Below are 23,662 nucleotides of genomic sequence, written 5' to 3'. Positions count from 1 at the left end.
AGGTGCTGAAAGCATTCTTTAGAAATGTTGGCCCATATTGATAGGATAGCATCTTGCAGTTGATGGAGATTTGTGGGATGCACATCCAGGGCACGAAGCTCCCGTTCCACCACATCCCAAAGATGCTCTATTGGGTTGAGATCTGGTGACTGTGGGGGCCAGTTTAGTACAGTGAACTCATTGTCATGTTCAAGAAACCAATTTGAAATGATTCGACCTTTGTGACATGGTGCATTATCCTGCTGGAAGTAGCCATCAGAGGATGGGTACATGGTGGTCATAAAGGGATGGACATGGTCAGAAACAATGCTCAGGTAGGCCGTGGCATTTAAACGATGCCCAATTGGCACTAAGGGGCCTAAAGTGTGCCAAGAAAACATCCCCCACACCATTACACCACCACCACCAGCCTGCACAGTGGTAACAAGGCATGATGGATCCATGTTCTCATTCTGTTTACGCCAAATTCTGACTCTACCATCTGAATGTCTCAACAGAAATCGAGACTCATCAGACCAGGCAACATTTTTCCAGTCTTCAACTGTCCAATTTTGGTGAGCTTGTGCAAATTGTAGCCTCTTTTTCCTATTTGTAGTGGAGATGAGTGGTACCCGGTGGGGTCTTCTGCTGTTGTAGCCCATCCGCCTCAAGGTTGTACGTGTTGTGGCTTCACAAATGCTTTGCTGCATACCTCGGTTGTAACGAGTGGTTATTTCAGTCAAAGTTGCTCTTCTATCAGCTTGAATCAGTCGGCCCATTCTCCTCTGACCTCTAGCATCAACAAGGCATTTTCGCCCACAGGACTGCCGCATACTGGATGTTTTTCCCTTTTCACACCATTCTTTGTAAACCCTAGAAATGGTTGTGCGTGAAAATCCCAGTAACTGAGCAGATTGTGAAATACTGAGAGCGGCCCGTCTGGCACCAACAACCATGCCACGCTCAAAATTGCTTAAATCACCTTTCTTTCCCATTCAGACATTGAGTTTGGAGTTCAGGAGATTGTCTTGACCAGGACCACACCCCTAAATGCATTGAAGCAACTGCCATGTGATTGGTTGGTTAGATAATTGCATTAATGAGAAATTGAACAGGTGTTCCTAATAATCCTTTAGGTGAGTGTATATATAGCCTGCAAGTTTAGTCCATGTTAATTCCTCTGTTCAGTGAAAACTCACCCAAATAATAATCATTATTTCACTGTTATTTTTATCCATAGCATCCTTCCAATCAATCCACAAGATCCATGTGAGATTTAAATATTGAGAGCTGTTGGATTGTGTGTTTTCTTCCCTCCTCACTATAGTTTTTCAAATGTTTAAACAAGTGAACTAATTATATTCAAGGTTTGCTTTTCTTCATAAATGTTACTTGTTCACATTTTTCTCAGCAAGTGCCTGCATTAAAAGAGGAAATAAACACCTGTTGAATCAATCTTCTACTTTCAAAATAAAATTAAAACAGGATAAATGCACACACTTTAAAATGCAATATGTGCAATCCACCTTTGGCTTTAAGCATCATGAATTCACGACCTTTCATACTGCATGTCAATTTAAGTTCATACTTAAATGCACACCTCCTCAAGATGACATAAAAAGACATTGATGACATTAAATGCACCTGGTCTGCAGCCAAGTCTGTTACACTTCCTGGGACAGAAGCATTCATCGGTAAGACAGCCTTTTATTGCAGTTACATTAGTTAAAATGTGCAGTATTGTATCAAGTTAATATTTAAGGCCCATATACATTAGTACGGCAATACTGTATATGCAATTCCTCTATAATAAGGGTATTGTGAAAATGGGGGTAAATGTTTGGAAATGGGGGGGAAATTGGCTCCACAGTGGGGGGAATTTCAGAGCAGCATGTGGCAACCCTGGAACCTTGACACTGTGGAGAGCGAGTGCGAGAATGGAAGGCGAGCCGCAGCTCCTTATGCTCCTTCTTTCTTTTTTAAAAAACATAATAACCGTAAATAAGTTGTTTAACCTGCAAATACGACATGAGGTAATCTGAAAGCGTTGCAATCGATTCCACCAACACGTCTCTCCTGCTGGCGCTGAGACTCTGCTCTGTGTGTTCATGTGCTGGCCTCTCTGGATTGCACACACTAGCTTTAACTGAAGATTTAATTGACTGAGGAACGTGTCTCATGTTCAGTAGGAAGTTGGTTCTTCACAGAAATACCAGTTCAAATAAATAGTTCCCCAAGATAACACTATTTTAGTTCACAAGGGGACATCTTTCTTCTGTCAATTGGACATAAAATGGTTCTGGGGACATTCTTTTCAATATTGGAAAGCAACCCTTGGAAAGCTAACAACCCAATCTAAGACACAAACTTGTGGCATTGGGGACACTAGTTTGGCTGTCTATTCCCAGTTCCACAAATATCTCCCCAGCATGAAACTAGTGTAGATTTAAAGGGAATCCTATTGTACTTTAGAAGGGGACCCTTTCTACTATCAACAGGAGCAGGAATGCTTTTGGGGACTATTTATATTTATCTTTTAAATATTAGAAAACTTCCCTTGGAACTCTCACATTGCAATATAAGACATTCAATTGTGGCATGGGGTAAACCACTTTGGGTGCCTATTCGCAGTTGCACAAAAGTGCCCCAGCATAACATTACTGTAGGTTTAAAGGGGACCCTTTCTACTATCAATAGTAGAATAGTTGGGGCCATTCCTTTTAAAATGCAGAAAGTCAGCCTCGGAACACTCACAATGCACTTAGAAATACATCATTGTGGCATGGGGGTCACCAATTTGTGGGTCTATTCCCAGTTCCAGAAATAGTTCCCTTGCATAAAACTATTGTAGCACTATTGTACCTTAATGCCACCATTACTTTTACAAATTCTGTTCAGTTTAACAAATTGCAGAAAATGTGTATTCATTATTATTAACAGTTATTAGTTTAAAGTATTATAACGCCCCCCCAGTGGGTGTGTTAACTATTGGATTCACTGCCACCACCTTTTTATACCCGGTAAAGTCCGGACTACAGGATTAAACCAAGACAGGAGGAGACCAATTTTACTATATAAATTCAGGTAAAAAATACAGAATGCCAGAGAACAATAGTCATTTATTTGTGCCCTGTATACAAATAGAAAGGGATACTTGGGATATGGGGAAAAGTCTCTGACCCTCACTCAATATAAATCACAATACGCACCAAATCATAAGAAAACCACCCCAGACGTCAAAAGAGAACTTAATATTAAATAAACCAAACCACTCACTCATAAGGCAACCAATAAATACACAAAGCAATTTAAAAGAACCACATAATAAAGCAATATAGAGAAACTCCACTGCCCTACACCTTGTCACCCAACCCCCCCAGATGTAAATGTAGCACCTTTTACACACCTAAGTGAATGTCTGATACTAGTTAAAATAGGCAATTAATAAACAACCCTATTATTTCTATAATAAATAATCAAAAATACAATAACCTAAATAGGAGCTTTAAGGTACAGTTAAGCTATACAAGGCAATACAATTAAATCAGCAGTAGAAAATACACCTTAGGGCAAAGTTACATTACAATGACTGTGTGTATGCCAGTGTGTATGTATGCGTGTATAGGCAAGTTCAGAGTCAACAGCAGAGGGGAGTGAAGAGCACAGCTAGGCAGGAGAACTCGACTTCCCTCGACTTGCTCCAGCCAAGGCACAGCAATATGGAGTCAGGTCAGTCTGAGCACGGCCGTCGGGGGTGATCAAGCTCGGGCAATTACGGACTCAAACTGCGCAATCTTCGCTGTCTGGCTCCAGCCAAAGGACAGCAATGCGCAATAAGGTCAGTCTTAACTGGCAGTCAGGACGACAAGCCAATCTCAGGGTCTCCAGTCTCTGCTTTCAGTCTCCCTGCCCTATTCCTTTCTGATCTCTACATTATTACTGTCCAGTCCGACTCGCAACTCAACTCTCAACTAATCACTCTGCTGAACACACCTGTAATTGCTGGATGTTCCAGTCTTCTTCTCTACATTAGCACGTGAATTTAATGAGGGGGCATTACAATATATTATACAAATCTGGGGTAAGAGTAATATGTTAAGGGAGTCAAGTTGTGCCATTTAAAATACATCCTCTGTCTGCTCAATCAATAATAATAATAATAATAATAATAATAATAATAATAATAATAATAATAATAGTGTAACGATCTGGGACTGGGGGGGGGGTCATGTGCGGTATGTGTTTTGTGTTCATTCTGTTCTGTTAATGTAACTGTTTATTTACTTCCGGGGGTCAGGGGTTGGCCCCATGCGGGAACATGGGGGGCGCCGTCTTTGGGGAAGCAAGATACGTGGTAAGAACTAATAAAGAGGGGTGCCCCGGTTCCCACGCCACAGTTGTAGTTGTTTTGGAGGGGTGAGAGAGTGTCACTCCAGCTTTAGACCAAATGAAGTTCTTGTTGTTTGCACCCTGTGCTTCCTCCCTTATTTCTTCTCAACGTCATGGACCGTAACAGAGCCGAGAAAAACAGTAAATGTTACAATAGGTTCTAGAAGAGCACACCTCGTTTTTTTTTAAACGCTACAGAAACATTATTGCAATAATACTAGTTTAGTACTTGTGGACAAATTGGTAGTTTGTCCCTCCGTACCAGCCATACTGTGATTACGTTCTTACACACCGGCATGTGCACGTAATGGAAGTGTAGACCTAATGCCAATATACATGCTTGCAGCTTGGTCTGGTGGTTAATAAAGGTTACATACTGTTCTCAATACAAGTGCCTCCACTCGAGTCAATCTACATGGTGTCAGAAGAAAAACACATATTTTATATAGTTAGATGCGTTGAAGATGGGTGTAACTTATTAGCTAGACAACAATCCATCCATTTTGGCAATTGCAGCTCGCAGACAAGAGGGAGAGGAGAACAATGGCTGACGGATTTTGGCTACCATAGCCTCTGATCTTCAATGGTAATATAGCAGAGAACTGGCGGATATTCGAACAGGAATATGACATCTTTCTCGCCACAGCAAACAGTGACAAATCAGATAAAACAAAACCTACATACTCCTCAATCTGGCGGGACCGGAGGCTATCGAAAGGGAACTTTCTTTCACACATGCTCTGGCAGTCCTCGCTGCCAATGGACAAGATATCGTTACACTGGGATCCAGATATTCTGAAAAGAAAATTCAGAGGAGTATGCAACTCAGAGACAAATGTCACAATGGAAAGACATTCATTCAACACCAGAACTCAGAAACCAGGTGAAACCATTGAGCCATATTTAAGTGTATTGAGAGACAAATCCAAAAACTTGTAACTACGGGGCATTACAAGAGGAACTGATCATAGACAGATTGGTTTGTGGTTTAAGAAGCGATAACATAAGGAAAGTGCTACTTAGAGAAAGCGAACTGACTCTGACCAAAGCTATTAGAATCTGCCAAGTTAGCGAGTTAACAGAACATCACACAAAGGTGTGAGTGAGTGTGGATGCTGTGCACTACGCGAGGAAAAGGCGCAAATCATAAGCAATGCAAAGACCAATCCGCAACGAACGACATAACAAATTGCACAAACTGCAGAGGAAATCACCCAGCGAAGCGAGAACAATGCAAAGCCTATGGACAACAGTGTCATCATTGCAAGAAGCTCAACCATTTTGAATCTCATTGCAGGTCCACACTACAAGGCAAGTACTTTAAATCTGTCAACCAGCTAACAGAAATTGATTAAAATAGCAGTGACGAATCATTCCACATTGATGGCTTAACATTAGATGCTAGTGAAATAGACACTGTTCAAGAGGACATTGTAAAAGGCAAAAAAGAGATTCACTGCTGCTTGACAATTGATGGCAAAACACTTGAGCTTAAAGTAGACACAGGAGCAAAATGTATTGTGATTTCAGCTGATACTTATAAATCTGTGAAACACTGAGGAAATTAACAAAGGGCAAACAGCAAAACTGGTAGCCTATGGAGGAACTGTGATTAACACAAAAGGGACTGTGCTACTAGAGTGTCATACAAGCAAACACAGGTCGCACACACTGCAGTTTCATGTAGTGGACAAAAGTGTTCTGCCACTGCTTGGCTTACCAGACCTGATGGACCTGGTATCTCTAAATGATGAAGTGCATCAGATTGAACTCAATGAAGACTCCAGCCCGAGTCACACGAAATATTCTACGCTACATGTGACTTATTCAATAAAAGTGGATCCAAATGTAACTCCAATAGTCCATCCACCCCGCCGCATACCTGTTGCTATGCAAGATAAAGTAAAAACAAAACTAGAAAACATGGTAAGACTGGGAGGTATTACACCCATCTCAGAGCCTACTGAATTGGTGTCTTCAATGGTAGCCATGCAAAAAAAAGAAAAGACACAGACAAAATACAAATTTGCATCGATCCCAGAGACTTGAATGAGGCTCTCATGTGACCTCACCATCCAATGCACACAGTAGAAGAGGTGGCTTCACAAATGTCAAATGCCATTGTGTTTTCTGTCCTTTTTCGATGCCAAAGGTTCATTATGGCACATCAAACTGGACAATTAATCTTCTCTTTGCACCACTTACGCTACCCCATTTGGCTGATACCGTTTCTTGAGAATACTATTTTGGATCAACTTTGCATCTGAGGTTTTCCAACGGGCCATGGCGCAAATCTTTACAGGCTACCCATGTGCCATTATCGTTGATTACATCATTATTACTGGGAAAGGAGTAGCATGATGAGAACCTGAAGTAAGTGCTGAACAGAGCCCAGCAGGTGAAACTGAGACTGAATCCTCTCAAATGCAAGTTCAGTCTAAAGCAAGTAAGTTATGTCAGACATCTCTCTCATGTGCACCAAGAAAGAGCACATCACAACACCTCACAGAACAAGACAACTTTGAAGTGATGACAGTACAGCTGATCTCTTCCAATAGTTTACATGAACTACGAGAGCACACAGCAAATTAAGATTAATTAAGATGAACGTGAATATGAACTATTTATTTGTTGATTTATTTCAACATGTATTTATACATTCATTAGTTTCAACATGTATATATTTATTTCCCGTTTGTCTCTTTGCTATTCACATTTCTCAATGCGCTTCTACATTTCGTAGCGTCTATTGTATTTCTTTTTTCGATGTGACAAAAGATTGAACTCTGTCAATCAGAGCTGGTGGGCGGGACCAGTGCGCGTATTGTCCTATCCAGAGCTCATAATCATCTTCATGTTCACGTTCATAATCCTCTTCATGTTCGTCTTCATAATCATCTTCATAATCATAGTAATAATCATCTTCATGTTCATGTTCATATTCATAATCATAATCATCTTCATGTTCATAATCACGTTCATCTTAATTTTGGCACTGATCACCCTCCATAGCAAAGGACAATGCTCTGCAGACTCTCAGCACCATTACCAGGCATGGATGGCCTGACCGTGTGAACAGTAGAGGTCTACACGGGACCAAAAAAGTGTGCCCGAACCCGAAGAGACCCGGAAATGTCCTATCCGGACCCGACCCAGACCCGTCTATTAGTTGAAAGTTTGGACCCAGACCCATGCAGAACTGAGAAGTGCTGTAAATGTATCACACGGAACGTACTCGGACCCGTCTATTATTTGAAATCTGGACCCGGACCTGACCGGAGCACACAGACCCGATTGAACCCGATCGGCACAGATCCCACAGCTAATCGCTATTAACAAGTTAATTTCCAAGTTGTGAAAATAAAACTTAGTGTCTTACCTAATGTAACGTTGGTAGCTTCTCTCCTGTACCTGACCGTGACGCATTCAATCCATCCTCTTTGCTGATTGAAAGCGCCTGTATAATCCACTCATTATTTCAGCATCAAAAGTCCACTTGCTGTCAGGGTGGCGGATGACAAACGCGACTTTGCAGCTTTTCTATCTTACATTATACGATAACTGTGCATGTTTCAAGATAACCAAGGTTTATTACAAAATGCTCAAAACTTTGTGATGGTTTAACAGATCCAGATTAGCTCTAGATTAGCCAGCCTTTTTATCAGTTACCAGTTTCAACCCCTTTACTCACGTTTGCAGCTCCTCGCTTTGCACCCCTCGACTTCATTTCTTTCATTTGTCCCACCCTACCCTGTAATAATTACAGAAGAAAGCTTCCTCCAATCAGTGGCATAGTAATACTATTGTAAACTTCCTTTCTGGTTTAGAGTTACTGGCATTGGGTTTTTTGATTTGCCGTTGTGCTCTGACCTGATTTTGTTTTCCTGTTAATTATTTAGTTTTCCTTTTTGTCGTGTTTTCTGATGTGTTGTGTTTTTCTATTTGTTGGTGTGTTTTGGAGCTCATGGCCACTGTAGTATTCAAAGGCAGAAGTACAATAAATAAATCACAAATGCAAAACAAGCAGCAACACATTTTATTTTATTATTTTATTTGATCCAAAGTCTTACAGGCAAGGACACACACACACACACACACACACATTCACACTCCAGTGCAAGAGAACCCTCAATGCAACACTTCTCTCTTGTGGTTACTTTGTTAAATAAATTCATAAATAATGACTACAAAATAACTCTACTGATGGAGTAATTCGTTTCCCTATAAAAACACAGACCAGCTGTAATACTGAAAGGCTTTTGTATAAATAGTGCTTCACCAAACACACATTGTGAGTGAATGGCCGAATCTACCCATCCCCTCCATTCCACAGTCCCAGAGGCATCACTATAATCAGGAACCTCGCCTCCCACACCTTTTCAGCTCATCTTTGTCACTGTTATGGTTCTGGTTGATCATGTCATACACTGTGCTGGAGTATTCTCCTCTCTCTACTGATTTCTGCAAGAAAAAAAGGAAAATTGGAAGAAAACAACATTTTCAACAACATCAACACAGGCATCTTCTGTGGAGTTTATAATGTTATATACATCTCAAAACTGTTTTTATTCACTCTTCATCCCTTCTCTCCCATCGCCAGCCCTCAGTCTCCTCTCATTCTTTCCCTTTTCATATTTCTCTCCATGTTTGTGGTTTAGTTGATTTAAAGCAGTGAGGGAGTAACAGTGCTGTGTGAGAGAGAGAGAGATACGGGGACAGTGAGAGAGAAGAGACACCAAGAGACAGGAAAGATGGGGAGAGAAACTACTGGAGCTGGGAATGAAAGTGTGTTTCATAATGTGAAAGTGTGTTAACTAACACACACACACACACACACACACACACACACACACACACACACACACGCACACATACAAAGGGCTGTGTGTGGGAAGAGGGACTGAAATCTTGCTGTGTGCCTGAAGGGAAGTAAAAGGACCATATTGACAGACCTGGACTCTGTTCCTCCCTGAAACACCTCAATCTGTGACCACTTGTGGGTCAGATTCCTGTAGAGGAGAGTTTCAGTTCTGTTTGGAGACACCGATACACTGATACACTGACTGAGTATGGAAATGGAGACAGAGAAACAGAGAGATGGCTCACCTCACTGGGGACAAGGATGATCTGCACATCAGAGTACTGAACGCTTTCTCTCCTGTTGGCATCTGGAACATCAAACACTGAGACAGAAAACAATACAGTAAATTTCACTAAGCACACGCAGTACAAGGCCAGGTCACTGTGTAACACACCAGTCTATAACTGTAACACAGAGCCAGTACAGTGGCTTGTTTGCAACTGTAACATTAAGCACTGTGAGAGGAATACATTTTTAAATCCCGTTTGAAGCCTAGAGAAGTGATGTAAGCATGAGCAGCCACTGTACAAAGAGAGCGCCGATACCTTTCTCTCCAGTCACAACCAGCTTGAGTACAGGTCCACTGCCTGTACCACTCCTCCTCCTCCTGAACACCGTCCACAGCAGGACACACACACTCAACATCACAGCAATAATCAACACCACTGTCCAAAGGGTGGCACTGCCTGAGGCCCGTGCTTTGGGATCTGAGAAAGATGGATGAAGTTTAGTCAGGAGCCAGTGCTGTGTAGACTTTAGTATAGTATGTGGCACAGATGTCAGTGCTATTACCTTTGTGTAGACAGTGTTCTGGGCTTGTAAGGGTGACTTCCTTTTTAGTAACAGGGTTACTGGAAACACAGCTGTAGAAGTGAGAGAGTCCTTCTGTCTCCAGAGGGAGAGTCAGGGGGGTGTTGAGATCAGGGGAGCTGCTGTGGTTCAGGGGCTTCTCCTCCCCCTCTCTGTACCAGGACAGGGTCACCTCTCTCCCATTGGCCACGGAGCACAGCAGGATACAGTTCACACTAAGCTCGGTCCTGTTGAATAGACTACTATTTCTGTCATAGATGATCACTTGAGGTGTAGACACAGGCTCTGTATATAGAGAGAGAGAGGTGAAAGAGAGACAGGTAAATTAAACAGAGAAAAAGAGAGATTATCCTGTGCGATAATTGCAGTGTGATAACAGAAGACAAGCATCAAAAGACTAGAAAAAACACATCTAATCACTAAACTGCATCATAAAACACTACAAAGGAACAGACACACGGACACCTGAACTAAATGTTACAGCAGTGCAGCAGTGGAAACAGATGCAGCAGACTATTAGTGGCTGTAAACCAGACTATGTCTCCTAGCTACTCTGTAAATAAAATGGGCCCCATCCCTGGTCCTGCAGAGACAGTACAATTCAGTACAGTAGTTAGTTAGCATGCAGTTTCCCAGATCTTTAGAAATGGGTGGTTTTCAGAAGCCAAGCAGAGTCTTAAAAGTTTCTGGTCACTAAATATCTTCAATGACATAGAAAATGGAACAGAGACTCTATAATCCAGACAGCAATGGAAGCAAGAAGAAAGGCAGCCAAAAAGCATCCAAACAGGCAGAAAGCTCAGTCAGTCCTGTGTGCCATCTATTGAACAGGACTTCCCAGTTCCTACAGTCTATTATCCTCTCTGGGCTCAGCTTTCTGGCTGACTGTTGGAGAGAAAAAGTCTCACTTACTGTAGACTGTCAAGTTGAAAATTGTTTGAAATCTCAGTCCATCCACAGTCTGCACCAGATACAGTCCAGAGTCATTGCTGTGGAGGTCAGTGATGGTCAGAGAGCCGGACACCACATCCAGCTGCAGTCTGTCTGTGAACCTCTTCTCAAAATCAATTTTTATCTTCCCTTGGCTTAGCTCTGCTATTGGCCAGGTCTGTGGTTGAACCTGCGGACTGTATCTCCACTCCACTCTGTAGGCTGTGTGTATGTCAGGTATGTGGACAGTGAGAGAGACTGACCCCCCAACTGCCCCTCTCACTGTCTCCTCTCCACACTGGACTGTGCTCACCAGGATAGCTGAAACCACAAAAACACAACAGTGTATTAGCGTCATCACACACACACTCACTCACACAGTCTCTGGGAATAGAATAGTGCTTCAGTGCAGTTATAACAGTACTGTGTAATAGTGTCACACACTCACTCTCTCGCACACATTCACTCTCACAAACAGCAACACACTCATACACTCCCAGACACAAAAAGAAACTCACTTTGTTTGAATAGCCAGTCCTTATATACCTGGGCCACAGTGGGGCCATCTATGTACTAATAATCTCTCTCTCTCTCTCTCTCTCTCTCTCTCTCTCTCTCTCTCTTTTCCAGGAGATTAGAATACATTTGCATGGGTTTACAACTTTCAGTTTCCAAGCCATCATAAAATCCCCTTTTCCAGCCATTAAGGTTGATAATCTCAGGGACTTTTTCTATGTAAATATTCCCATTAAAATACACATGACATGAAAATATGAAGCGGTGAGATAGCAAGGGATTAAACATCAACAGCAATGCCCTCTCCCCCTCCCCCAATACCAGCACGCAGTGTGACACAAAGCAGGCTGTTCTTTATTCTGTATAGCCATTCAGCCTACATGCCCCATGATAAGATAAGACTGGTCTCTGGAGCAGCAGGAGACTCTGTGAGGCATGATGAGTCGCACTGTACAGACTGCACTGTCAGTGTCAATGTCTCGCGTCCTGGACAGGGTACATGAGACCATGACCATGTCACAGTGAACAGACACAGAGACTCCAGACCCAAACTGAGTCACGTTCACATCAGACCATCCATGCAGTGTAGAATGTCTTTGCTGTCTTGACTAGTGTAGAGTAGTGTAGTACGATATAGCATCATGTTCAGATTGTTGCCTGCACTGTGTACACTATAGTATAGCACAGGGCCCAGACTGGAGCCAGTACTGTGGGGACTATAGTATAGTATAGTATAGTATAGTATAGTATACTATATTTAGGAATAAAAGTTCCCTCTGCCCTTGGCACAAATTGTGACTAAAGAATAAGGAGTAATGAACTTCAGTCAGGGGCAGTAAACTATTTGAGTTTGTGTTAACCTGTCTGCTGTTGCTTGTTTTGCATATTTTTTATTTTATTTATTTTTTACTCTGAAAATCCCAGTGATGTATTTGGACTCGTCTCCCTGGCTGTAAGCAATTTAATCTAGAAGGATCGGTGAAATAACCCGTGATCTGAGAGACAGAGGGAGTTGTCTCGACTAGTGTAGTGTAGTGTAGTGTAGTGTAGTGTAGTGTAGTATAGTATAGTATAGTGGCCCACTGGGTCACTGATTGTATGGTAGCCTACAGTATAGGGTGCAGACTGGAGCCAGCACTGTGTGGAGTATAGCTTATAGAGCTTAGTAAATTCAGTACAAATTGAGTACCCTACTCAATGCAATCCTATTAATCATTTTAATTTTATTCAAGCGTCTTGCACGTACATCTCAAAGGGTAACGCACAAAAACGCCGTTTAAGCGAAACCGCGCTCCTCCGCGTCCCGCTGCACTGAACTGCGCAGCCGCGGCTTAACCTGCGAGCGCAGGCGGCAACAGTCGCTCTCACTCAGACAGAGATGACAGACATAAGAAACTTTTCTAAACGGCCATTAACTCCTGCGACTTCCTTGTCTTCACCTCCCCCGAAAAAAAACAGGCTCTTGGTTAAGGAAGTATCAAATGGTAAATACAATGCTGTAGTTTCTGATAAGAGTATGTCAGGTCTTGGTTGTTAACACAGGGGTCACGCACATGTAAGCCAGCACCTCTGGATGCGGACAAAGACGCACTCTGGGCATTGTTGTCCTAAGAGCACTAATAGATGTTCTTGTCATTGCCATTGAAATCTTTGATTAAAAACACACACACATGCAGACAGGCCTGAATGTGCCAACATACTGACTTCAATTAGTCAAAATGATTAGTTTTATTTGGTTTTAGTGTTCAGACAATGAGTTCTGCAAGCAAATGTGATAAACTGCAAATATTAGTTGTCACCGGTTTCATGGGTAACAGTTTTGTATTGTACATTAATACATATTTTATCATCACATATTTTATCCACACTAGTGCTCTTTAGCGCTTCAAAATACTTTCTGCATCTGCAGTGTAGCTCATATCAGATGGTGACACATGCACATTCAGGAATACAGTCCACACCCACACAAACGCACACTCAAACAAACACACACACAGACAGTTTTTCATTTAAAGTTTTTGTCACTTTAAATTGTTCAGATTTTTCAAAACAATGTCTTTATTCTTCAATAAAGTTCTTGTATAAATTGTATAGTGTGGATGTTATTTTAGCAAATGACCTCTCATTGTTACAACCATCCCCAGCTAGTGTTACAACTCACCCCAGTTGTGGGGTAGGTTGTAACAACGGGACTCTTTGTATTTGACACTAACTCATATAATCTGTGATTGTGTAGTAGATGTCCAAGTGAGTTATATTTGTAGAAGACAGATATGAGTAGTATATATCAAAGTTTGATAACAAACAACCACTGAGTTCTGACACTCAAACAAAAGGTGTTACTTTCATCCCTGGTCTCCCCTACTTAGAGTTTTGAGAACGTTAAGTTTGTTTCAGAAAATGTGCCAAATCGATTGAGAAAAACTGTAATTTTGACTGGGTTTCATTTTACTCACTTAGGCTCCCGCAACATCATTCTGTTGCTGGCTTACAACGCGTATAACGTGCATTGACACGCACTTATAAATATGATACAATAGAGAAGGCGTTGACACCACGCATGCACACCTACCTAAACATTATATAGATTCGATTAGAAAAGTTTATTGTCCATTAAAATTTACATAAAATGGAAATTTGCCTTCGGCATTCTGGCAACACAACACATGACAACAATAAAAACTGCTAAAATACATAAAATACATTAAAATACATTTCCAATAGCAACAGTGCTCATGGGCTGAAGGGGGAAGGCTTTTTTTTTAATATATAATTGTTCAAAATACAACGCATATCTGATTATTTGTTCTCATAGGCCTGCAGCGAGCGATCATATCCTGTTATTACCGTGTCAAAAGGAGTGGGGTTTGTGAGAATAAGGTTACAGAAAGAATCTGTACAAACTGCACGCTCCCTCCCTCTCGTCTGTGGCCGCAGAGTTTCCACTAAAACTAAGAGCTCCTGCAACACACAAGCACACAAAGACACAGACACATGGGCACACTACTAGAGAAGCACATGCAGGTCACAAACACACAAACACAAAGTCTTCAATCCTGTTGTCTGTGCGACCGCTTTCACTGCAACCTAGTTCACCACCGGCGCGGAAAGAAACCCACCGGGTGTGTAGGCCTGTGTGTGTCACAGTGTGTGGCAATGCACCGAGGTGGGGGGCTGTCAGGGGTCGCGGATTCGAATATCGAAGCCGGAAAGGGTCTTCTTGGCGGAGTGCGAGCCCCTAATACATATACACACCGTCCCAAAATCAAAGTTGTAAGCAGGTTCACATTCTGACACATTCTGCCTTGTATGCGTTACATTAGTAGTGAATTTCTTTCATTTTTCGTTCTGTCGTCTCAACAGTTAATTCTGTGCCCTCAACAGTTACTGGTGTGCTTTTTCGTGCTTATTCCAGGGCTCTCAAACTCAATTCCTGGAGGGTGGTGTGTAGCTGGTTTTCGTTCCAACCGATTCCTCAGTTACTTCATTTGTCCAATTAATTTTTCTATTTGACATATTTAAAAATATATATTGCGAGGTATTTTACGGTTGATGATGGTCTAAGAGTGCATTTGATTCATGGTACAGTTGCTTATAAAATATCCCGGGGCCTGGATAGGTGTTTAAATGTGTCTAGCTAATTAAACAATTAGACCAATTAAGTAATCGAGGACTCGGCTGGAACGAAAACCAGCATACACACGGCAATTAATTTGTAATACTTTTATAACTTCTTCCATTGGTTGAGCTCAGCGTCTGTACATCTCTTTTGTGCTATCCGTTTTTCGTGCTGCCTCTTCTCTGGTACATTGGCATTCATTGGTGTTTTTAAATGTTCTTTCTTCATATCAACCCCGCTAGTTCGGACTGTCTCATTACTTGTCTCCTCTCCTGTTCAGCGGGGACGAGAAACAGATTAATCTGATTTACATACAGGTGTCAGGGCAGTGTTAATGTGCTGATACTCTATTAATTGTCTCTGTAATTTATAAGTCAGGGGTGTCGCCTGGCTCCTGGAGGGCCACAGTGACATCTGGTTCTTGTTCCAACCCGCTTCCATGATAGGCTGGTGAGAATGAGTCTCACGATTCTCTAAAGACAGTACATGGTGTTGCCGGTAGTATTTAAATATAATAAAATACTTAAATTAAAGAATATCAGATGTGTGTGTAAATGCTTAACAATTAAGTGATTTGGAAAGCGCAAAGAAAACCAGAGGATATGTGTTTGGTGTTGGCTAATACATTGCAATTCCCGTAATAACTGAAGGAATGGGCTAACGGTTACATGTAGGATTTTTTTAGAGGTTTTAGGTAATTTATATGTCCTACAGTCTGCACTAAAATTAGGTTTAACGATCTCATTTTCCAGGTGCTTTTTGTGACAAGTCATGCTATTGTTATGTTATTAACGCGACACCGATCAGCAGGACTTGACAGGAAAATGTACCGGGCTTTCCGTGCAGAAGTGGACAAAAACCCCGATCTGAAAGAGTCAACTGTAAATAATTATAGTAATGAGAATAATCCATCCATCATGAAGGGGGAGGAGGGAATGCAAATAATATGTAATGTGCACCACATATCAGAAGTATTTTATGATTTCTAAAGCCGTAGGCCTATTCAAAGTAGAATAGTACAACTTTTGACAAACACGTAGGCTAAGCCTTAATATTGATTTAATGACACTAAACGAAGGCCTACCATATAAATAAACCCAATACAACAAGTTAAAACAACACGCACAGACACACGTTTATGCATCATACTTTTATACACGGATACATTAATTTAGCATTACTGCCAGAATTAGACAAATACTAAAACCCCGACCAATGGGAGACTGGCTGGGGACGCTGGGGTCGTACATATCTGTGTGTAATTCAACTAACCGGAATATTTGGGTTTGCAGGAAGTGTGCCGGTCCCGAGGTGCCGACAAAGGAGCTCTTTAATTGTGACAAAGTGATCATTAGTGGTTATTTCATTTTCATTCGTATTTTTCGTGTGTGCAAACGCACAAGTCCCGACTTCAATTTATTCATAGACCAATAAGTAAATACGGAACAGTAATAATAATAATAATAATAATAATAATAATAATAATAATAATAATAACAACAACAATATTTTATTCTGACGTAATGACAAAACAAATACAACTTTAGTGTTTAGTGATATTGAGTTAAGTGCCGTTACCTATGACCTAGGCTAGTTAAGCAGTTGTTTGGAAACGGAGCTGCTCCGGTTTTGACGTGGATGCAGCGGACCCGGGTGCAGGACCGTGCAGTACAGAGCCACACAAGGGCCACGGAGACACTCCCTGTACGCATCTCTCTGCCGGTGGACGTGCCATTTGGACGGCTCTCCAGTCTGTCGGTACACCTGTAACTGCTCTTACCTGCGGCGAGCACAGCCCGGCTCAGCAGCCTGCAGTCCACACGCAGCATAGCAGCCGGGTCTGAGCGTCTCTCCGCCGCAGCGCTGCTTGTGTGCGGACCGGCTACCAATTTGCGCCTCCACTGCAGCCAAGGCGGTTAAAAGAGAGGGAGGAGAGAAAGACAAATGGGGGGTGGAGACAGACTAGACTGCAGCATTGCTTTATATCAGCTGGGCATCCCATATGTAAACGAGATATAGAAACGGTTATGTGTCGTTGCAGTTCTCGTAAAATAAAAAACAATTCCGCAATGCTGAAGCAGAAATGCTGCGGATCAGGTGAGTGCAGTTCAAGCTGTCGTATCAGATGTCCTTAGTGTGATTTTCACAGGAATATGAGACGGGAAGAGAAGAGAAGCAGAGAGAGATCATTAGGATTCATTTCCCCAAACACTGGTCGTCCAGAAACCGACCAGAGAGAGAAAGACAGACACAGGCAGAAAAGATGAACCCGTGTGATGAAGCTGCAGATATTTGATAATAAGCTCGTATGGGAAATGTACACATATGTGGATATATAGCACAAGTTGATGCATTACGAATTTGGGCACGTTGTTTTAAAATGCTACCCTTATACACAGATATAAGTAGGAATTAGCAGTAGCCTATAGTTTAATATAGTGAAATGAAGTGCAGTGTAGTGACGCAACACTTGTCACAACACGTGTCATTGATTGAAATCTGTTTTTCTTGACAAGGAAATCTGAGATTTTTTGAAGAGAACATATCCAGGAAACATGTTAAAGGGGGAAAGTTTATGTGGTTGAATTATTTATTTTTAGACATCCTTCCTGCATAATTATTTTTAGTTTCAGGAAATGAAAAAATAAATCAAAATCCATTTAAGTTTCCTATCATACTGTGGATACGGAAATCCATTTGCGTTAGTGTTTTTTTTTTTAAGTATTATTATTATTAGTATTCTCCTTTTCTTAATTTTGTTAGGAAGTGTATAAGATTAGGCTACTACCTAATTCCCGTGCCCTCTAGTGTCCTCTATGAGGAAGCAGAACGAAAAAGCTTAATTATTTATTCAATCTAGAAACAAAACCTAAATCAAACAAAGAAAACCCTAAATCTAAGACACACGCGAAAAAGTCAGCGTAGTTTACATTTGGCGCCACATAAGAAAGACTATCCCCGGTTAGTGCGCCGGTTTCAGTCCGTGACAATTGACCGCATGTTATTGTTATTATTTACATGAATTAATTAATTAGAGAGTGAGCGGGGATACACGTATACATATGTTGACATATAACGTTATTTCTGTTAAATGAGAAATTACTATTTGTCTTTAAAGGATAGTCTTGGCTTTCCATCCCATATTCTTCAAAATATGTAAAGGCATGATCAGTACAGTAATTTAAACGGATCACAAGGTTGTTACATACACACAGCACATTTAACTGTGTAAAGATGCGTTTCTATTAATGATTAAAAGTAAGAATCAAAGTATTGTACAATGATTCCCAGAGCAGGATGCGAGCCCGGGTCTCTCCCATTCATTGTCTATGGTAGTTCTAAACCACTACGGACGCAATACTTCGTGCTGCCGCTACATCTTTTGGCGCTGTTGCGCAGTTTCTGCCTGCATTTACAAACGCCGTTTAGGTACTTTGTGTGTTTCGACAGCACGAAAAGCAGCTTTTAATCCCCTGTACATCGATATAAAAGTGGAAATGAACGTATATATAAAGCACTCGCGTTCATTCTACAGAGATCACAGTTACTGGGTATTAAAAGGATTACAAATATTTATATTTGATATCGTGGTAACTTTTATTTTCGTATTCTTTTAAACACGACACAGTGAAAATACTGTTATTTACGTCTTGTTCTTTTATATCCTATAATGTTCACCTGCTTCACTGACCACAGGAAGCACTGCTCGGGTAGTCTGTTTATTCTACATGATGACTAAAGTTGTACTAGGTGTGATGCAGGGTTTAAATGTGTTTCAATTTTACATTGTATTTATTTCGTTTTGATGTAATAGTCTATCAGTACCCTGGCTGTAAAAGCTTTATAATAGTTAAACAACAAATGCAATTCAAATGATAATTATTTGTATATGACATGCTATTGACATCAGACAGGTACACAGGAGGAGAAGAAAAATGGATGGGAATGTATATTTAAGGGGGCACCAGAAGCATTTAACTGAAAGAATGATAGAGATATAGTGGCAATGAGCTTGACAGAGGAAATTACATGGTGTGAAGTATCATATTAAAAAATAAACTGAAAACAGAAATAGGAGAGAGAAATGAAAAAATACTGTCAATATATTTTTTGTCTTTCTAACATTTTTGTTTTTCTGAAAACAGTTTAAATTTGATACACAAATCATTCTGGAATGGCACACAAGGAAATAGTACAGTGGACATGAAAGTATACATGTAACATCTATGTATTGCTGGTTTTACTACTATTGGATATTATATTAAACAGTTTAAATTTAAATGTATTCTTCAAATCCAAACAATAATTGTATATTTACACATGCTTGTTTTTGGTGAACCATTATAACTTACCATTATCTAAAAAGAATGCACCCACCTAGTTATTCAGACGTAACCAGTACCAGTGAATACTGGGCTTTACTGTAACAATAATGACAATCAAGTTATTGAATGTGCAGAATTTTTGTTATAAGTCACACAGAGAGAGTGATCTAATGACTTCAACTGTCCTTTGGGGGAACAAAAACAATGTAAGAAACTCTCTCTTACATTGTCCAATAACAGACTCTGAAATGTAGTTATTTGCCATTTAATAATACATTTTACTATTTACTTATATTTTATAAGGTACAGCAAATTGTTCTACAATGTAGAATTTCTACATGGGAACCCGTGACTCCTAACTAACTAGTGTATTCTTGGGTTGACCTTTTTGACCTTAAGCATGGACAGACTGAAGTATGGTCTCATCACACATTGAGCTCATGGTATAGAGGTGTTCCACTATTATTGGTTTAGTAGGAACAATATAAATTGTAAACTGAACAAAAGAGCACAGAAGAACAACAGTGAAAAGGAGGAGGACAGAAGGAAGAAGAGAGAGAGAGAGACCCGGCTGCCCACTGCTGACTAGACTGACCTCTCTGTGAGGAACAGTGAGAGAAATCGTGTTTAATCTTTTTCTTTCCTGTAACTCTGCAGAAGCTTAATATTACCTGTTTTAGTAATGTAATACAATTATATTAGTTTTCTATTTTTGTCACAATTAAATGATTATTGCACACCTGTTACTTGACTGTGTATTCCCTCTAAAAATAGTCTAATTGAGCCTATGAGATTTCAGTTCAACTATTTATTGGATTGGCTGAAAAACCAAACATAGAAAACCAAACATCCTCTTACACTTATACACTTGCTAACTTAGTAAGATTAATTTAGCAGTTGGCTTAATTAAATTCAGTGAGTTTGTGAGTTTCTTTCAACTGTCCCAAGAACAAGAAACATACAACTTTTCACCTTTACATGAATGCATCAGTTGCTTGAAAGAACTACAATGGTATTTGAGTAATAGAAATGTGAACACAGAAAGGTAAACAGTTACACTGGGTAAGTACACAATAAAATAAAGTTACACTTAAGATAATATGCTTCAAATAAAACTTAAGAATGAAAATGCATTACAGATAAGAGTTACTGGCATTCTTAATCACCTCAAAGCATACTAAGCACTGAAAGTCTCATTTTTCTTATAATGATTGTTACTATTATTAGCAGTGGAGTTATTCTACAAGCAAACTTGCATACGTGTGATGATATTATTCTCTGGTATACATCACACACAAGCACTGTAAATGAATGATGCGTGAGGATGTCCTAAAATGGACACCGTATTACGAACAATCAGCAGCAGTCTGAAGGCTTCGCTGATGTTGTAAGCTGCTGTTTTATCTGTTTCTTCACTGCTCTGTTCCAAGGCTGCTGTGTATCAGAAGCCAGATGGGCTTGATATTCACACGACAGTATTTGGTCACTTTGTGTTTTCCTTATTGGCCTCATGTTTGCATATTAAAGGAGTTATGTATGATTGAAAAACAGCTTAATTAGTCTAGGGCAGCGATGAAAATGCTGTTATTTGTCTGTCCGGTAGACAAGTCTCGGTTTTCTAAATTGTAAGTAACATGAAAATCAATTACTAAGATGTTCACTCATTTGTATAGAGCTCGGTGTGCTTTCTGTGTGCTCTACTGGCACTGCACGGGAATGTCTGCATAGACCCTGCGCTGCCTGTATCGCTCACTAGAGGGCGCACAGGGCCCACAGCGCACGCACGGAATTGTTAATATTAACTTAATGTGATAAAAACTAAAACTTCCAATTTGCATGCAGAACATCGATGTTGTAACCTCTTTTGTCCGTTTGTGTGGGGTCCACACAGTGCATAATGCGTTTGAAAACACATTAAAGTGGATATATACAGGAGGATTAACTATTTAAGAGGTAAGTATTCACTCAAGAAGAATAAATGCATTTGACTTTCAGACACCTGTTATGTATTTTCCTGCAAGACAAATCAAGAAGCAAAATACATTTATTTCAAATTTAGGAATATATAATTATTAATATACTATACTGTACTATACTATAGATGTACAACACAAAACAGTAAAAAATATAAAATAATGCAAAAAACACACATGGAGAGACATCGCTGAATAAAATTAAAAACAATCTGAGCAGATTTTAACTATTCGGTTTGGATTCAGTGATTTTCATGATCATGTTGTGATCAGAATCAGATTCAGACCACAAATTAGGATCAGCCACTGTTCTCCAAAAGCATGGGCTCCTCGGGAGACTGGTCCATTTCCTCAGTCACATGATCTCCCTCCTCCTGCTCCCCTCTCCCTCCTTCCTTCCCCATCTCAGCACATCTCTTGAGAAACATAAGGAAGCTTTCCACACTTGTCACCCCATCTCCTGGCAGCCAACTTCCCTTTTCACCCCAGTTCATCCCTACACACAGCTCCTTCAGCCCCCCCTGGAACTCTTCAGTACTGGCCAGCTCGGTCAGCACGGCCCCCAGCTCCCCAGTGTCAAACTCCGTCTCCACCAAACTCAGCAGAATGCAGAGGTAGTCTCTTCTGTCTGTCTCGCTTCCCCTTGTCCTTTCCCTCGCATGCTCCGCAGCCCTGAGCACTAGCCATTTTAGGAGACTACTCAAGATCTCCCACTTGATCACATCTCATACTTGATGACGCTCTGGGTTTTGCCCTTGGCCTTGGGCTTATAGGTGTACCCCCCTGTGTGCATTCCCACCAGTCGCCCATACTCGTCCAACACGGGTGATCCTGAGTGGAAGAAGCATGAGTTGTAGGTCAGCTTGCTATGGTCTCTGCCCAACTGATCAAAATCCTACTTCTCCTATGGCATGGATTTGCTTACCAACTGGATATAGCACTTGTTCTCCCAATGGTGCATGTTGATGGCAGGCATGCGATCATGGAACTCAATCACCAAACACAGATCCGTCTTCTTCACCCCTCTCTCAGGGTGGCCCACCACACAGATGGGTCGGAGGGTGGTCGAATCTCCGCAGCAGAGATGCTGAGAGGTCAGCCTTGGACTTCAGCTCCAGTAAGGTGTAGTCCAGCATCGGTTTAAATGCCACCAACTCTGGCTTGACTTCCTTCAGCTCTACCTGGCAGCCGACCTCCAGGTACTGGAATGTGACACTCACCTTCTTGCACAGTTTCGTACTGGGGGTGCACAGGAAGTCCCTCAAGACATGCATTGGTCAGGATGTAGTGACCAAACAGCAGGAATCACCCATATACACCCATATAAAAAAGGGTGTAATTCCTACACCGTTCACACAATTTGGATGTACCTACCCTCGAATTAAAGATGAAAGTCTACACCTCAAGAACATCTTGATTGTTTCCTTTCAAATCCATTGTGGTGGCGTACAGAGCCAAAATGATGACAATTGTCACTGTCCAAATATTTATAGACCTAACTGTATGATACAGATTTAGGGAGACTAGCTAGATGAAACAGTTTGCAGAAGTGTAGCAGAGATGGCAGAGAAGACAAGGAATGATGAGAATATATGTAAATACGAACATGAGAAGGTGAGAGATGGGATGACAGAAGAGAGCAGGAGGAGGAAAGAGCAGAGAAGGAGGATCATGTAGAGATAGGTGTGGTGGTTTGTATGGCAAAGCTAAGACAGAACAGAACAGTTAAAGAGAGGTTGTTGGAAACAAACCAAGAGCAATTGGCAAGGGTAACAGAGGACTTTATCCTAGATTGAATACGAAACAGGGACTGCTGAGAAGTACAGTGGACACAAGTGTGAGAAAAAGACAGTTAGAAGTGGCCTAGGGGCTGGAGAACAAGCCTGTGAGTCATTACTAGTGTAATCCAGAATAAACCTAAATAAACATTTACTGATTGATGCACCAGACATATAAAAGAGAATTGCAGTGCAATAACTACTGGAAATGATCAAGTGCAGTTCCATAGAGATGGGGGCATATTTTTGAACAGGGTTAAAGCAGGACTAGGTCCTGAATTTGAGAACATTCTGGAAACTGGAGGGATCAGGCTATCAGTCAAGGAGGAGAAAATGATTAGGACAATCAAAGCAGTCAGGACAGAGCAGGTGAATGACAGAAATGCGTGAAGTAGGGCTAAATGTAAACCCAATGAAGGCAAAGACCATGCAGAAGGAAGTGCAATGTTTAGACCACACCACAGACGCAATAAATAGAGCAT

General features: G+C 41.0%; 1 protein-coding gene across 2 annotated transcripts; it reads right to left on the bottom strand.

Moving 5' to 3' along the window:
• Positions 1–8,392: 8,392 nt before the first annotated feature.
• LOC136764472 (CD48 antigen) lies at positions 8,393–17,050 on the bottom strand. Of its 2 annotated transcripts, XM_066718589.1 has the most exons (7): positions 16,885–17,050; positions 10,952–11,290; positions 10,022–10,324; positions 9,775–9,936; positions 9,475–9,551; positions 9,321–9,377; positions 8,711–8,829 (listed from the first exon to the last, which is right to left on the bottom strand). In XM_066718589.1, the coding sequence occupies exons 1-6, from the start codon at positions 16,931–16,933 to the stop codon at positions 9,348–9,350; spliced, it is 960 nt and encodes a 319-aa protein (XP_066574686.1). In that variant the 5' UTR covers positions 16,934–17,050; the 3' UTR covers positions 8,711–8,829; positions 9,321–9,347. The 2 variants fall into 2 exon arrangements, with proteins under 2 accessions (XP_066574685.1, XP_066574686.1); XM_066718588.1 differs by lacking the exon at positions 9,321–9,377 and having other exon boundaries at positions 8,393–8,829.
• Between the last annotated feature and the right edge of the window lie 6,612 nt (positions 17,051–23,662).

This window comes from Amia ocellicauda, chromosome 12 (genome assembly GCF_036373705.1).
Source record: "Amia ocellicauda isolate fAmiCal2 chromosome 12, fAmiCal2.hap1, whole genome shotgun sequence".
NCBI classification, from domain to species: Eukaryota; Metazoa; Chordata; class Actinopteri; order Amiiformes; family Amiidae; genus Amia; species Amia ocellicauda.
The sequence above is the reverse complement of the archived record's forward strand: the minus strand, read 5'-3'. Positions and strand labels throughout refer to the sequence as shown.

Bases quoted from the DNA above. Each gene is read 5' to 3' on its own strand.
- LOC136764472 (XM_066718588.1), bottom strand. From the start codon at position 16,933: ATGCTGCGTGTGGACTGCAGGCTGCTGAGCCGGGCTGTGCTCGCCGCA. The intron at 11,291-16,884 runs GTAAGAGCAGTT...TTGTGGTTTCAG, and splicing joins CCGGGCTGTGCTCGCCGCAG to CTATCCTGGTGAGCACAGTC. The intron at 8,830-9,474 runs GTGAGCCATCTC...TTTTTCTTGCAG, and splicing joins TCATCCTTGTCCCCAGTGAG to AAATCAGTAGAGAGAGGAGA.